Genomic DNA, 17,114 nt, shown 5'->3' with positions numbered 1-17,114 from the left:
AAGTGAAAGCGAAAAATATTACAAGTCCCAGCTCCATACAAAACACGATCAAAAATTCGGCTAAGTCTAAACTCCATACTAAAGCCGTCGAAATTTTTCTAAGTGTCGCACNAGCCTTAAGTAACTTTCCAAATTCAATTTCGTGATCCCTTCACGTAGAGACGTAATTAAATACAAACTGTACGCAAATATTAATTTCTTACTGTACACAACTCTATAACTTATTAGTAATATGTGGCCTGTGACTGAGGTAGCTCACAGACGAGCGACATGTCGGCGATTGCTTGTAATAGTGGTAGGCGACGGTCAGCGACTGTAGGCGACACTCTCCCGAGTCCGACTAGCGCCTTTCGCTGTTATGAATGTTGACATTGACTATACGTAGTGACTATACCTACGTACGTGACTGTCCGTCTTCGAAAGTCGCGATTGTTTGTTAGGATAATTTATAAAATTGCTCGTATTTAGTAATAATTATTAAAATTTTATAAGTATTGGATACCGACTGACGTCAGATCCGGCAACTCGCTTCGTCGGTTCACTGACTCATTCAAGTTCTATTACTCGGTCGTTTATTTATTGCAACAAGCACCGGACAGTCAGTCGCTTTCCAACCACCGCGGACCGCTGTGAACGAACGTCTAAGGAGAGCTAGTGAAGTGTTGTGAGTGTTTAGTGGTGAAATTACTGCTCGAGCAAACCAAGGTTAGTTATTTTTTATGTATGTTGATATAAATTAATTAATATTAGTGCTTGGTTGATTTGTTTCACTCGTACACTGAACACCTTTTATAGTTCTTGCAACTCACGAAGGCGAGTGAGCTTGTGTACGTGTATCTACCTCGCGTTCGTGAATTGCAAACAACTAAGTATACGACGCCTAAACAACTGTCGGCGTTCGCCGACTTTAATCGCAAGCAGTCGCCGACATAATGTCGCTCGTCTGCGAACTCCCTAAGCTTCAACTGACCCTAGCAAGAAGTTGTAACGTTCTATTTAATCAAACAAAGGCACGTTTCTAATTAACAAGCGGTAGGCGGCAAGAAGTGTGTTTGCGGTGCCAAGTTTGCGATATACGCCGCAGCACCGCAAATCTGTGTACGTGGAAGCCGTGGAATTATTAACGTAACCACAGTTCAAATAATCTGTTAATATTATATTACTGGGGAAAATTCAATGTTTATTTCGCTAGGTTCATATTCCCCCGTTCCTCTCGTCAGTGACGTCATATTACAACGGGATTTGTTTAAATTGTGTTTCAAACAATGAATTTATTTACGGAATGGTCGAATATTTTGAGACCTACAAAATTGGTTTTAGATTTTAACGTACCTATATTGTTTACATACATAATTTGTAGTTTACAGATGAAATAAAACGGCTTGAAAATACATTAAAATATTTTATTTCGTCGAGCTATAAAAATATCCTATACAATATCAATTATCAATTCGTATCTATATTCCATTACAACATAATTTTAGTGATACATTCATGTACGCAATATTAAAAGTTATACATATAAAGTCTACATGCATTCCAATTTTTGGGACTGAACCCTTTTCATGATAGTACGACGCGGACAAAATCGAGTAAAAAGTGTATAAAAATGTGGAAAGTCGGTGAGATCTCGGAGCGTCGAATAAGGTAGTTCATTGGAGTAACCTGAAATAAGAAAAATAACTTCAGAATCTATCTAATTGACGATTGGCGATTGACAGAACCTTACTCTACAGTGGCGCCATCTTGATGAGTGCAAATGCGATAGTCCTCCTACCACTTTAGCGCTCACCAGTTGGCGCCACTGTCTTCGCTACTAGCAAGTGACCAGACCTTACTCTACAGTGGCGCCAACTGGTGAGCGCTAAAACGATAGCCCTCATTAAAATGCTACTAAAGATTAGCCATGTGCTTCCCGCGACCATTCCTACATCCTAGGTTGTTTTTTTACAAAAAAATACAAAATATTTTATTCATAGACACAAATCACTTATTACTAACTTTTCATCTGGATCAGGATCAGGATCTCATCCTTTTAAGTTTTACCAACTTGTATAGGTATGTTCTTGATAAGGTTACTTGGTTCTCCTACGGTTCTTTCCCACGGTAATCCAGTATTAATGCGTGAACACACAAGTTATGTGTTTGAAATTCGAATTAGAACGGACCTATTTTTTTACACACTACAAACGGGATGTTCGTGAGAATTTTAATATTAAAACACGTATACTATAAAATGGGATCCTGGAAAAACGTCATAATATCTGTGGAAAAGAGCCCTAAAACGACTGAAAGAAAACTGAACCTAGATAAATACCTTGACAACCGCTAGGTGTCGCTAGCTGACGGGCGTAGAGGAACTGCTCTTGCTCATAAGCTTGGCGACCATTTCCTGCACCCGCTTCATTTCCTCCAGCTGTGACGTCAGTTGGTACAATCGGTTCTCGCGCTCTGCCACTGTCTTTTCCAGCTGTTTTATCATCTGTGGCAGAATTAGTTATTACGAAGCATCTATCAATAAATTGTAAATATTAATTTTCAGATTGAGAACATTTTTGACATAAAAATTTTTGCAAACTACTATAAACTAAAATAATTATTGTCACTCTGTTACTTTTTAACACGCCTAGATTATTGCATCAATTTTTATAAAGAAACATTGAATGGAAATAATTGATCGATTAAGTATTGTATTTTTATGGACTGATATTTGATATTTTTGTAGTGGATAAACTGATTTATTTAATCAGGCCGATGAAACGTTGGTGTAACTTAGAGGAGACTAAATTACCTGTATGACTAGGGTACACTTTTATCGAGGTATTTTACAGATTTTACACGATTGGTCTAAACATTTGTAATCTAAAATCGTCGATAAAATGGCCTGATGATGTTGATTATACAAGTCTAGTATATGTAGATTGTTTTATCCACGAAGACGCGCCCTACCATTCTTCCGCTAATGTTTGAGTGTTAATGGTACACGCTAAATTATCCATGAGTGCACACGCACACTACAATAATGACGCTCGGATTGCTCGGATCAAACTCATCGCATCCCGCGCTTCCCTCGTCCAAACATTGGTGGGGCGCGTCTTCGTGGATGAAACGATCTATCTACAGGGTGGAAACGTTAAGTGATCTCACTCGATTATTTCTAAACTATACAAGATATCGAAAAACTGATGACTGATTCTGAAAGTACTTCACAAGGTCTTTCAAACGGTACCAATAATAGGTTACATAATAAACTGGATCTATCCGAAAATTAAATGTTTTCAGGCTCCATACTAAATGTATGCCAGTCAAACAAAATTAGAAGTATTATTTTTTTTTATTAAACAATAAACACTTAAAATGAACTCGTAAATTGCATTCTTATTTAAAATTATTCATGGAGAACATTGGTTTTAGGCTTTACTTGCTATAATATTATCAAGACATGAGTGCCATGACTGTGGCTGTACTAAATGTATGGAAGCTGGAAACATTGAATTTTAGGATGGATCCAGTTAATTTTGTAACCTATTATTGGTATCGTTGGATAGAGCTCGTGAAGCACTTTCAGGATCAGTAACCAGTTTTTCGTTATCTTGTATAGTTTAGAAATAGTCGAAAGAGATCACTTATCGTTTCCACCCTGTATAGTAACTGCGACTGGACTTACCGACTCCTTGTGGTCTATCTCCCTTTTCAGAGCCGCCTCCGAGGCGGCAGCGTCCTCTAACTTCTTGTCGCGCTGTTTGACGCGCTCCTCGAACTTTATCAGCACGCCAGCCAGCTCGCTGTTTTTGGTTGTCTATGGTAGCAGAGTAAATACAAATGAGTAGGTCATTTTCATAGAAACGCACCGAGCGCGGTTAGTATGTGAGCGCGCCAACACGTATGCGGCGCGCACGCACATACTGACAAAATTTAGAGTGGATTAGCGGGGAGTTGCGCTGATGATAGGCAATAATGATGAAGTTTTGTGTATTAGTCATTTAGTGAAAATAGGGTATAGTCTTTTTCACGTAAGATGATCCGTATGACGTTTCGAGTTTGAAAGTTATAGAGATGTCACATAACTAAACCATAGCGATTTATCTATCGATTGTTTTCTAAGAGTTAGTAAAACCTACTTTTAGAGAAATATTTTGTATAGGTGTCATTCAACAAAAAACATGTTTTTTTTAATTACAAATATTTTTGTAATATTTTTTTATTGATAATATTCAAATTCCATGGACTTCGTGTTCAAAAAAACGTTTCCTCAAAAGTACTGGCTCTATTTCTTTAAATTAAAAACTATTAATTTATTTTCAATGCTTTTATTAAAGTCAACAATCGAAAAATATAGTTGACTTTTGTGATGTTTTTAATAATTAAGTATTCACTGCAATCGATTAATGAATCTATTTTGTAATCGATTTTGTTATACAACAAATACCCCAGCACTAAATCTATTCCGTTTCACACATTGCGTACATTAAATAAAAAATATTTTTACATCGTATTTAATTAAAATATAATCAATAGACTCAGATTTTACTATATATTTCAAGACAAGTGGTTATTTTTTTTTATTATATTGCTAATACAATACAAATATTTTTTCAAAAATATTCTGCATAAGTATACAGTATGCGTAATATGGATAACCTTGAAGTGTCATACGGATCATCTTAGGTGAAAAAGACTATAGTTGACAAGATTAATACTCAAATCAGATATATACTTATTATTATTTAATCAGAATTCAGCCTTTTGTGTGAAAATAGGGATAGCGATGTCACTTCTTCTTGTCGCCTATTCACTTAAATAGTGACAGCCCAAAACTTCGCTACAAGAGTGGCGTTGCCAGTAGCTTTCATTAAATCTTCCGCAGCAGTTTTTTGGGCACGAACGACATTATGTGCTTCATCGACTGTCATTATCGATCAACTTTTTATCGATTTCAATGCAAGAAATCATAATTTACAGTTGATTTAAGACTTCTTTTAAGCGAAGTGTTTTTTTTAAAGAAGTCTCTAGCCCAAACCACACAAAATAGAGTTTTATTGCTTTTGTTTCACTCCGTTTAAGAGTCAAAACTATTAAATTCAATTACCTATCAGCAAACAGATGCAGATGCCGGAACAGCAAATGTTCCGGCAGTTAGAGGTAAGATAGCCAGTTCCTCCGTGGTTGAGGATTCCGGGTGAAGCTCGATTCCACCTTCGGTCTGATCGTCACTTACCATCAGGTGAGATACAGGCCAAGAGCTTCCTCGTTGTGGATAAAAAAAAAGATATCCCGCTCGATTTGAACCTGTTATTATAAAATAAATTAATACAATAAACGTACCTGCTGTTCTAGCTTCTTCTGCAGCGCTTTGTTTTCAGTTTCAGCTTGTTTTAGCCTCTCTTCGGCCTCCCGCTCGCGTGTCTTCATCTCATTTTCTATGGTCTAGAAAATAAATAGTATACGTCATTGATAAAGAACTAACATTTATACACACACATACATAACATAAATAAAGAGAAAATACCCCTGATATAAAGTCGCAACCAATAAAACGAAGTTAATTAAAATAACATACAGACGAATTGAGAATCTCCTCCTTTTTTAATTTGGTTAAATCTACTAAAGTCCATAAAACAATAAAAAAACATCAGTTTTGATTTAACTGATTCAAATTTAAGATTTTCGAAGGTCAACATTTTCCTACCATGTGTACCAATTTCTAAATTAATTTTAGGTCCTACATCAAAGATGATGATATAATTTGCGATGTGCATATCTTTTAGATTCTAGCTTTCTTTCTTGTAATGTAACAACGCATGTAAAATGATATGTTGTTGGTAAATCTTTATTTTTAACAATAAATAAATATGCCTGATAAAGATTTTAACTGAAACCAAACTTATACATATCTAAGCCAAGTTTTTACAAAGTAATACATTTATTTATTCTTATAATACTCACAGCAATTTGGGCCCGGAACTCTTTATGAAGATGTTCCTTCTGATTGTCCTTGTCCAGTCTCTCTGCTGCAAGCTTCGCGCGGAACCCTCGCAATGTGGTTTCAGCATCTTCCAGCTGTTTGTGGAGGTCCTCTATGGTCTTTTTGTGTCTATGGATGGAGAAAAAAGAATTTTTAAGTGGAATTTTCTGATTGGCCGCATTAAATATGAAGACTGCCAACGCCATCTATATTGTAACTTCGTAAGCCTGCAACGCCATCTAGGTTGATAAAACGTCAATGCCATGTAAATGAGAAATGAGTATGCATTATTTTTATTTATTTTATTTAAAACTAGCTGACCCGGCGAACTTTGTTCCGCCTTAATGGCAATAAATAAGCAGACTTTCTTTAAATTTCGAACGGGATAAAAAGTATCCTATGTCCTTCTCCTGGCTCTAAACTACCTCCCTGACAATTTTCAGCTAAATCGGTTCAGCCGTTCTTGAGTTATAAGCGAAGTAACTAACACGACTTTCTTTTATATATAGATGAGTATAAAATTATAAATAATATTTTTTGATTACACAAACATCGTGTAAAATATTTTTCATTCAAAGAATACATAAAAAAACATGACGTGATGGAAAACAGAAATAAATACTTTTAATCATATCTTTGAGCTTAAAACATAAAAAAAAACTTCTAAATTACCTACTTAGCAAAATTTAATACAATGCAAAACAAAACCTATAAAATGGTTAAAAAAAATCAAAAAGATTTATGCATCGGCCGGGAATCGAACCCGGGCCGCCCGCGTGGCAGGCGAGCATTCTACCACTGAACCACCGATGCTACATTCACAAGGACGAATTTACCGTACCAAAGATAACAGCAGCAAGCATTTATAACGTGACGAAACCAGTTCTTGGTCACACGTAATAAGGTTGAAAGTCGTATATTCGCGGTTCATATGAAAGTCAAGATGGCCACTTACTTTTCGTTTTGCATCTGTGTTGTGTATAGAACGTCTTGTTGTGATGAGTTCGTTGCTTGTAGCATAGCTAGGGAGTGTTGTAGAGACGCCATGTGTTCACTTGCTCCCTATAATATAAATAAATAAACAATTAAAAAGTAAATATAGGAAGTCAGGATGTCTGGCAGATATTTTATATTTTCATTAACAATGATGTTTTCGTCGTGATTTTTAGGCATAACGTAATGATGGTTGCATTATTAGTAGATAATATTTTAGATTTCCCAAAATTTTCTAAGTTAAAATTATAATTTTACTAAAGCAGAGCTGTAGTGCTTAATACACTCGGCGTGAAATAAATTGCACCTTCCGCGACAACAACTTTAAAGATTTTCATACAACACAATCATGGTGCCCCAACAATATTGGTGTTATTTGAAAGCCCGAGTTTTTTGAAGCCGAGGTTTTATAAATGTGTCGTATTTATGAATTCAGCTATGGTTTATGAAACTTACTTGCAACGCTACAGAGTGAGAGTGCAGTCGTTGTTCCAGGCAGGTCATTTTGTACCCATACAGCTCCATTACACTCGAGGTTGCGATGTCTTTTATCTGTAACAATTATTATAGTTATTATGATGAATACGCCATTAAACAGCTGAGTTGGTTACATTATGGGATCAAGAAAAATCGGTTCTAAAAGAACAGACTATCCCTGTCGCTCACGCTGGCATCTCGCTTGGTATGAGAGGGATGGAAACATTAGAACGTTTACGTTTATGCGAGGAGCCCCATAAGTGTATGCACTTGGCCAGCGTGCAGCGAGGTAAAGAGTGAGCATGAGGACCGCTCCTCCAGGGCAACTCCAAAACGTCGTTGCGTTTAGTTTCGGGTGTATCTGTCACTTACGCTGGCATCTCCCTTTGTGTGAGAGGGATAGAACTATAGTCTGTTCTGTGAGCACGTAGAATTTTGTCCAATGACCCCAAGCTACCCATCATTATCGCTCGCGCGTAATTATATTGCTGTCGCGACTGTGCGACGGGCGCCCGCAGTGAGTGTGCAAGCGTGATAAGGATGGGTAGCTTGGGGTCATTGGACAAAATTCTACGTGCTCACAGACCGGGCTTTACACATTTGGCCTTTGTGTAGAGCAGTAATGACAATCGCCGTCACCGTCAGGGCGCGGGGACGCCTCGGAGGGGTGACGTCACCGTGCAGGCTGCTGTATACACACCTGGCCCGCGTGTAGAGCAGCAGTGAGCTGGTGCAGCAGCTGCGAGATGGCGTGTTCCTGCGCGGGCGGCACGCGCTGGGTGACGTCACCGTGCAGGCTGCTGTATACACACCTGGCCCGCGTGTAGAGCAGCAGTGAGCTGGTGCAGCAGCTGCGAGATGGCGTGTTCCTGCGCGGGCGGCACGCGCTGGGTGACGTCACCGTGCAGGCTGCTGTATACACACCTGGCCCGCGTGTAGAGCAGCAGTGAGCTGGTGCAGCAGCTGCGAGATGGCGTGTTCCTGCGCGGGCGGCACGCGCTGGGTGACGTCACCGTGCAGGCTGCTGTATACACACCTGGCCCGCGTGTAGAGCAGCAGTGAGCTGGTGCAGCAGCTGCGAGATGGCGTGTTCCTGCGCGGGCGGCACGCGCTGGGTGACGTCACCGTGCAGGCTGCTGTATACACACCTGGCCCGCGTGTAGAGCAGCAGTGAGCTGGTGCAGCAGCTGCGAGATGGCGTGTTCCTGCGCGGGCGGCACGCGCTGGGTGACGTCACCGTGCAGGCTGCTGTATACACACCTGGCCCGCGTGTAGAGCAGCAGTGAGCTGGTGCAGCAGCTGCGAGATGGCGTGTTCCTGCGCGGGCGGCACGCGCTGGGTGACGTCACCGTGCAGGCTGCTGTATACACACCTGGCCCGCGTGTAGAGCAGCAGTGAGCTGGTGCAGCAGCTGCGAGATGGCGTGTTCCTGCGCGGGCGGCACGCGCTGGGCCCACGCTCCCTCGCCGTCGCCGTCAGGGCGCGGGGACGCCTCGGAGGGAGTGACGTCACCCATGCAGTGGAGGCTCTCGCCGAACACCTGGATAGAAGTCGGCCGTTTGGTGTAGTGGTTCAGAACGGACTACTATGCCGAGAGGTCCCGAGTTCGATTCCCGGCCGGGCAGAAATTGAAATGATGAATTTTAATTTCTGTGACGGGTCTGGGTGTGACTATGTATAATATTTATGTATTTAAAAAAAAGTATATAAGTAGTATATCCGTTAAGCTAGCACCCATAACACAAGCATTAAGTTGCTTACTTTGGGGCTAGCTGGCGCTGTGTGAAATTGTCCAAAGATTTGTCTAGACCCACAGTATTGTCTTGTCTAGACCCACAGAAACGGAATGAGGGCTATCGTTTTAGCGCTCACCAGTTTGCGCCACTGTAGACTAAGGTCCTGTCACTTGGTAGTAGCGAAGACAGTGGCACCAACTGGTGAGTGCTAAAGTGGTAGGATTATCGCATTTACACTCATCGAGATGGCGCCACTGTAGAGTAAGGTCCTGTCAATCGCCAGGGGTGCCAACTGTTAAGTATAAAAACGATAGCCCTCATTAGGACATTGTCTACGCAACTGCTATCGAGACGACAATAAGAATGATATGGTAGCGATAAATATTACAGCAATAAAGCGCTTGTTTGCTTCAGCCGTTAACGGGACGTCACCGAGAAACGACATGATAAATATATAACACTGAACCGTCCCAGCTATGACATTGTCAAGAGGGCGCTACTTAAATACTGGAATATTAGTTCCAATTTTTGTCACATTGGACAATCTTATTTATGACATTTAGGAGAGCGCTATTATCAATACTGGATTAGTTTTTGTTTTTTGTCACTTAACGTTTCAGAATCGTTTGACTATATTCGAAGCAATAGTGACGGCAGGCAAGCACTCTGAGCGAACATGCGTCCAAGGAAAATATAGCACTACCTGTAAATCGAAAGTAAAAAATTAAAATAACATAAAACATAGCTATCGCAGACTTCAACGAACCTGATTCATTTGATCCGAAGGGAAGTAGTGATGCTTGACTAGTTGCAGGATCTGTCTCCGCCTGGCGCCGTTGCCGCTCGTAAGCCCAGCGCATAGCAGTTTGCGGACCTGATTGAATTACAAGAACATGATTTATACGAGGCGACAAGAAAAATTAATACGAACTGAAGTTAGCTTTTTTTCTATAAATTATTATGGACATGGTTGATATGTACAGGGTGTCTTAAAGTTGGGCGGACTTGGGCGTAAGGCGCGGTTTCCAAAAATGTTTTCAATAACCATCATTGTCATTATTCAGGAAACCAGGAAATCTGATTGGTTATTAAAAACACTTCTCTAATTTCACGAATTTTGAGATATGACCAATTTTAGTTATTTTTAAAATGGACATAATTACACTTATTCGATGCGTCTTATAGGCCCATCAAGTCCCGGTGTCAGTGTGACGTGCTAACATTGTTTCAGTATGATAAATGGCACTAAATGGTTCGTGTGATATTACACTCGGCGCTGGCTACCCAGTTTCTTTTCTTGAACTTGGCTTGACACACTGCTGCGTATCTAGATATGTCAAAATGACAAGTTTATTTTTAAATTAAATGTTATCAGACGATTGAAAAAGGCTTTAGTGTATTATTACCTGATGATGGGCCAGTAGCCTGTTGAGCGCGGCCTCCCAATCCCTGGATAAAGGCGCGAGCGCTAAAGCTGTTCTGCAGCCCACCACTACCGATTGCTGGGCTGACTCCTGTCCTACTTGGCCGTTCTGGAACGAACAAAAGCGCAAACCTATTGTATAGTCTGGTCTGGGAGCACGTAGAATTTTGTCCAATGACCCCAAGCTACCCATCCTTATCGCTCGCGCCTAATTATGTTCCTGTCATGCTCGCACACTCACTGCGGGCGCCCGTCCCACAGTCGCGACAGTAATATAATTACGCGCGAGCGATAAGGATGGGTAGCTTGGGGTCATTGGACAAAATTCTACGTGCTCCCGGACCAGACTATACATAACACACCACGTTAAAGCTGAAAAAATATACCCCTAGAATTTGTAGGACAACACAAACTAATAATTTTACTGTTTTTCCCTAATCAATGACATACTTTTGTAAGGCACTACAAGCCGTTAACGGCACTATCAATTATCTCAAATAAGCAAAAGTATAACAATTTTTTAATGAATAATTGAAAATTGAATTATTCATCAGTTTCATCAAATTATTTGTGAAGTGTCCGATCCCCTATTGTTGCTAAAATATTTTGAACTTTGTAAAAACAAAAAATAAGGTAACAAAGCAATGGTATAATAAGACTATTAGCCATGGGAGTTGATATGAATTTAGTAGTCTAGAAATGCGGGAGAACTTATTGAGTTCGATTTCCAAATGGGACTTTTTAATTTTATCCCCATCTGTTGGAAATATGGACTGTCCAAGAAGACTGTATAACTATACTAAGATAATATTGTATTATACTAACTTGTGACGTATACTGCAACACACTATACAACATATCTTCGAAGTTGTCTGGAGTGACTTCTTGGAGCACGCGCTCTTGCGTTTCTGTTGATTCGCACAGCGCTCCCACTACTTGCAACTGAAATATTAAGTTTTTATTTAGTACACTAGCGGGCCGCCTCGGCGTCGCAACGGGGAGATAAAGGTATTCAACAAAAATTTCAAAACCCATGAATTTTTTTATGGCAAATGTTTGTCTTTTTTTATAAATTTTCCTTTTTTTTATAGTTATTCTAATATTCGGAACATAGACAAACCGGAGAGTTCAACGTACCCACTGCACGCCCGCTTTGCCAGGCTCCAAGGCCGGCGACACCAGCAAGCCTGGGAGCCCGTCGCTTATGACCAGTATCAGCTCATGCGGAACCCGGCCTTCGTCTGAAAGATATTTCATTTCCTTAAACATTACTAAAGCCCGGTCCGTGAGCACGTAGAATTTTGTCCAATGACCCCAAGCTACCCATCCTTATCGCTCGCGCGTAATTATATTGCTGTCGCGACTGTGCGACGGGCGCCCGCAGTGAGTGTGCGAGCGCGACAGCAACATAATTACGCGCGAGCGATAAGGATGGGTAGCTTGGGGTCATTGGACAAAATTCTACGTGCTCACGGACCAGACTATAGCTTAGCCCGCATACATTGACATAAATGTTGGCAGTGGGCTTAGTGCGTCGTCGCTAGCGAGTGTGTCGAAAAAATCTATGAAAATATTTTAGTTCTTGAAAGTATTCGCTAGAGACGCTGTACAATCCGTCATACATTTGATGTATTTTTTTACGCAATCCATATCGAATACGTTTGATATAAACTCACACTCGATGAAGTAGCATCAGCAAATATGATACATACGTATTTGATAGTTCTTGCTTGCCGCGATAAACTTTTTGGTTATGTATTTATTTATGTGCATGGAATCTTTTTTCTTTTTCTTTTTTATGCACAAGGCAGGTATTTGACCACAATCGCACCTGATGTTAAGTGGGATGCAGTCTAGGATGGTACATATCTGCCCTGTAAGTGCCTATTCACTCTCGCCTTGAAGAGGCCCGGATTATAGTTTTCGGGAAAGACAGCAGCAGGCAGGCAACATCTACACCGTACGTTTTTGCGAGAAATAATTGAAAATAGTTATTCGCTTCTTCTTCTAAGATAACCGCACATCTTCGTTTATTAGTAATTATTATTATAAATTATTGATTACCTCTGTATTGTAAAATAATGGCGGCAAAGAGCTCCAACGCCTCGGGCAAACAAATGCGGCTCGCCTTCATACACAGGCAAACCAGCTGGCTGTGGTGACACCGCAGCGAATATAAATCTAGAAAATAGAATAAAGTTGTATATTTTTCTCCGTTTTCGCGACGAATCAGCCTGTAAGAACCATTAGAAATTGCTCTTATAAAAGTATAATGTGTAAAAAGCCCAGTTCAATCCAAAAGGGGGCCAATCTGGTGTAATTTTTTCCAATTTTATACAAAAAGTTGTATTTGAGAAAATTAACGTCTTTTGAAACTTATTTTTTCATAAAAAATACATGCTTTATGTAAGATATAAATGGTTGCTAGTAGGCCTAGGATGCGTACCATGTCAACCATGATAATAAATCGATGCATTTAATCGATTTTAAGCATATTTGTCGCCTAAAATCATTGATAAGATTTTATCATTATCACCGACAAGGCATGTCTGGTAAAAATCTAGTAGTGTAATAAAAGGTGAGTAAAAACATTAATATTACCTAAACTAACAATAACTGTAAGGAATTTCAGCGCGTTTCTGACGCAGTTGATCAACTGTTCCGGCTCCGGCGCATCGTCTGGGTTTATCTTGCACAGGCTGTCCACATCCTGAAGTAAAAGAATACAAAGTCAATAATAACCATAGTAGTTTCATATATTACCTGCAATATCTATGGTGCATTATGGAGGTCATTTTAAAGAGCTAAGTAACACGTGATTACAACTATGCATTGGCGCAAAAATATGCGCCTTAGCACACAAAACTTTAATGAAGTTGATAACTTCTTTGCCCATGAAGCCGGATTTATTTTTTTCTGACCTGTTGTGTTGTGTTTTCACACCTTAAACGACACTCCACTTTAATGTTTGAAGCCGATTCCGTTTTCATGTGTCACGACAAAATTAAATATACATAAATCCGGCTTAATGCGCTAGCATTCAAACTTACTTGAGAACTGTCGAAACAGTACAATAATGAAATAAAGTTTTTCTTGGTATGATTCTAATTTCTCGATTATTTCATTCATCTTAATACCTTCACGCCATCGTTCAAGGCTTGCGAGAAGTGCGAGTAGGTAAGCACGAAGCCGCGCAAGTTGCTATCGCTGCACAGATCGTTGATGAAAGTGTACGCGTGCAGAAGCTGCGTTGCGTCTTGCTCGCTGGAACATAGAAACGAGTGTAATATAGGTAGTTATTTGGTGTAGACATCCTTATTTGATACATGCGTCATGCAGCTTAAAATTAAGTGGGTTACACATCATGGCCTATAGTTTCTAAAGCTAGGTTTTACAGTCAATGTTGATAAGGAGACAGATGTGAAAATAAACACTGAAAATATTGAGCATGACTGAGAAAATGCTTTTTAGTCTACAATTCTAAATACTAAAAGCGTTACCGTGTCAAGCCAACAGATACATTTTTTATTACAAATAAGTATACCTAGTATAGACAATGACACATCAAGAACAATACTGTTGCAGCATAATAATATGATGAGTGGCGAAGGCTAGTTGCCTAAAAAAATTTTTTTAGTCCGTAATGTTTAATATCAAAAAATATTGGACACATATATTTTTATTTGTCAATCTAACAAATAATTACATAGTTATGATGCGTTGAAGTTGCGCACGACGTCACAACGTGCGGCATTTTTAAGCAAGCGTTGACGTCACGGGCCTCTTCTTATGAACTTTGGGGCGCTTTATCTCTTTAAATTTTCATTAGTTTGAAAAAGTGAAAAATACGTGTAGAGTATTTTTTGATAAGTTAACTGACGGACTAATTAAAACTCTTGCTTTTTGACCCAGGCAACATCCCCATTGTAAGCATTCACTTGATAGACCGGTGACCTGGCGAAGGTCGCGGGAAGCTCCTGGATGCAGTATTGATGTGGAAATCAGATCCAGATTTAGAACTTCTGGCTGTCGTAATCAAACCAAGCCCTTCAAGGAGATCTTAGTCCAGCAGTGGACATCTTCAGCTAAGAATGAACTTACACAATAGCCTTATTGAAGGTCCGCATGGTGCAGTTCAGATAGCTATGCACGTCGGGCTGGCGAGTCGCGGCCGCGCCACGCGTTGCTCCAGATAAGCACAGCAGGAGTCTGCATACTTCTACGCCGCCGTAACCACCGTCCTGAAGATATTAGTAGAATATAGTAGATATAAGGACACCATGCAAATACTAACAAGACTGACAGTTTAAAAATATATACAGAAAACCTAGAAAAGAACAGTTGTTTAAAAGAAATTAAAGTTGGAAGGGAGCATTCTCCCTTTTGACTTTTTAGTAACATTATTGCAAGCTTATAAAATGTAGTGTAGGTTCATTCTTTTGTTAAATTTGGTTTGGTAAGGTTCAGTTCAGTCAGTTCAGTTCCTATCAGTTTGACCACAAGGATGTAGCTATAAGGAAAAAGACAGCACAACAAGCTTTTTTTTAAATTTCTACCACAATAAGTACATCATATCTATCAGATTTCTTATTTAGCAAAACTTATGGCCTGTTCTGAGTTTGGTTTCCCAATTTGCCTACACTATAGACTATCATAATAAAAATAGACTAGCTCTAGCTTATACCAGGCCCGTAAGCCTGTTCATCTCCGCGAGTTTACATCGAAAACAAAACACGCACGATGGCCCACCTACAGGATACTATTCGACAAGGCCTCACATACGAGCGAACATTGACTCACGCACGCGTATTCTTGTGTATGATGGAAGAAAATAAAGAAAATGGTGTAATAAATACTGTGCAGTATTTACTGCCTAAATAATAATAAAAACACAGAATGTACTTTTTTAAGTTGCCTCAAGACACTGAGAGGTAAATAAGTAGTTAATATTATTCATGATAATTCATGCTAAATCATGTATTTCCTCCGCCATTTTCCGTAGTTTGGCACCTCACGTCACATCATTTTACCGAAGTCAGCCCTATAGCTTCGGCGCAGTGACGTTTGTCAACAAAATGGTGCTTGACTCTTGAGACAGGCTAAATTACACCATATTGTTAATGACATTGAGCATACATTTTTTAAATACCTTCGCGAAGTAAAACTTCTGTACGTAGTACTTATTATTATTCTGTGCTTATACCTTCAAGCTAATAAGATGCACAACAAAATCCTTAGTGTCCACAGTCCTCATAAGAGCGTATATCGCTGGCAAGTTTCCGTAGCACACATTTACGAGTACAGTGAGCGATTTGTGCCCAATTGTGCGTTCCTGAGGCTCCGTCATGGGCTGGGTGATCCAGTCCGTCAGCTGTTTCATCAAACTTGACAAGTATGACTCCTGCCAGCTTATTTTAATGCCATATGATATTTCCTGAAATAAAAAGGACAAAAAAAATTAAGAATATCATAGTCATGTGTGTAACCCTACTAAGTGTTATGAAAAGTAGCTCAAAAAATGTATTATACCTAATTAATTTGAAAAAGCCATTTACCTGCATTACTGACAGAAGTTTGATTTTCTTGTCATTTGATATTGTATCTGATAACAGTCTGGATAGAATTGGCATAAATCTGTAAAAAAATAATAAGATAAATTCTAGAGATTCATTCAGAAATTATTTACTTACTAGCAGAGTGCTAGAAAAGCTTCACAAACTATTTCAAGAAGTTGAAGTAAGAAAGATATTAAATTATAAAACTTACTTGTAAGTGTGCGTCAACGCATGTCTAGCGCTCGGCTCTATTGCAGCACGAGACAACACAGCCACACCAGCCCAATGTGGGCATCTGCTATCGCACATTACTCGCCACAAGGAACTAAAGAAAGCACACACTTCCGACCGCCCAGGAGAGAATATTGTCAGGTCACATGATGAGGCGATGAGCTACAACAAATAAAACACATTAACTTCACCTTCTGAGCTCAAAATCCAGGGTTTTCCATTCAAGGAAGTTACAGTCGGCAAACTTACACCCAAGTACCGGTTCATCATATTAACAGCAGATTCACTATGAGTTGCCTCAAACTCACGAGCAGCAGTCACAAACGCTTTCAAATTGGCAAATTTTCCTCCGTCTGGAGGATTATTCCAGGTTTCTACACTATCCACTTCCATTGTCACGCGTTGTATCGTATTTTCTTCAATTTCTTCTAGCAACTTGAAATAATACCACTGTAAAGCTGAATACTAAATTATTGATGTGAAAGGTTATTTGAATAAGCCACAAATATGTACAAAAATTCTCAAAAAATTAAAATAATCCCGTTTCAAAGTTTTAATTTCAACTGTTTTCTCTGTCAAAGAATTTGACGCGCGGCCATTTTTATTGTTTATAAAATACTCAATTCCTATTGGTCCATCAAAGTTTACAGATAAAGAACTAATTTCTAGTAGGCAACTCTGTGGTAGGCATAAGGTCACGGTTATGTGTACGACTAAAAAAATGTGAAACAAAA

At 39.5% G+C, this 17,114-nt stretch overlaps 1 protein-coding gene and 1 non-coding gene across 2 annotated transcripts; both read right to left on the bottom strand.

Annotated features, from left to right (window-relative positions):
* Window positions 1–1,389: 1,389 nt before the first annotated feature.
* Window positions 1,390–17,065, bottom strand: LOC114356963 (uncharacterized). The gene is made up of 22 exons (XM_028310363.1): window positions 16,630–17,065; window positions 16,361–16,542; window positions 16,150–16,228; window positions 15,798–16,028; window positions 14,696–14,835; window positions 13,732–13,858; window positions 13,196–13,304; window positions 12,659–12,775; window positions 11,732–11,835; window positions 11,420–11,536; window positions 10,578–10,703; window positions 9,938–10,045; window positions 8,785–8,975; window positions 8,584–8,695; window positions 8,136–8,438; window positions 7,415–7,510; window positions 6,921–7,027; window positions 5,947–6,094; window positions 5,326–5,427; window positions 3,668–3,799; window positions 2,318–2,482; window positions 1,390–1,665 (listed from the first exon to the last, which is right to left on the bottom strand). The coding sequence occupies exons 1-21, from the start codon at window positions 16,771–16,773 to the stop codon at window positions 2,339–2,341; spliced, it is 2,919 nt and encodes a 972-aa protein (XP_028166164.1). The 5' UTR covers window positions 16,774–17,065; the 3' UTR covers window positions 1,390–1,665; window positions 2,318–2,338.
* TRNAG-GCC (transfer RNA glycine (anticodon GCC)) lies at window positions 6,708–6,778 on the bottom strand. The gene has a single exon. It is a non-coding gene; the product is annotated as a tRNA-Gly (tRNA).
* Window positions 17,066–17,114: the final 49 nt, after the last annotated feature.

This window comes from Ostrinia furnacalis, unplaced genomic scaffold (genome assembly GCF_004193835.3).
Source record: "Ostrinia furnacalis isolate ACB-3 unplaced genomic scaffold, ASM419383v2 OfSCF3012, whole genome shotgun sequence".
Lineage (NCBI taxonomy): Eukaryota > Metazoa > Arthropoda > Insecta > Lepidoptera > Crambidae > Ostrinia > Ostrinia furnacalis.
This window is presented reverse-complemented; position numbering and strand designations above follow the sequence as displayed.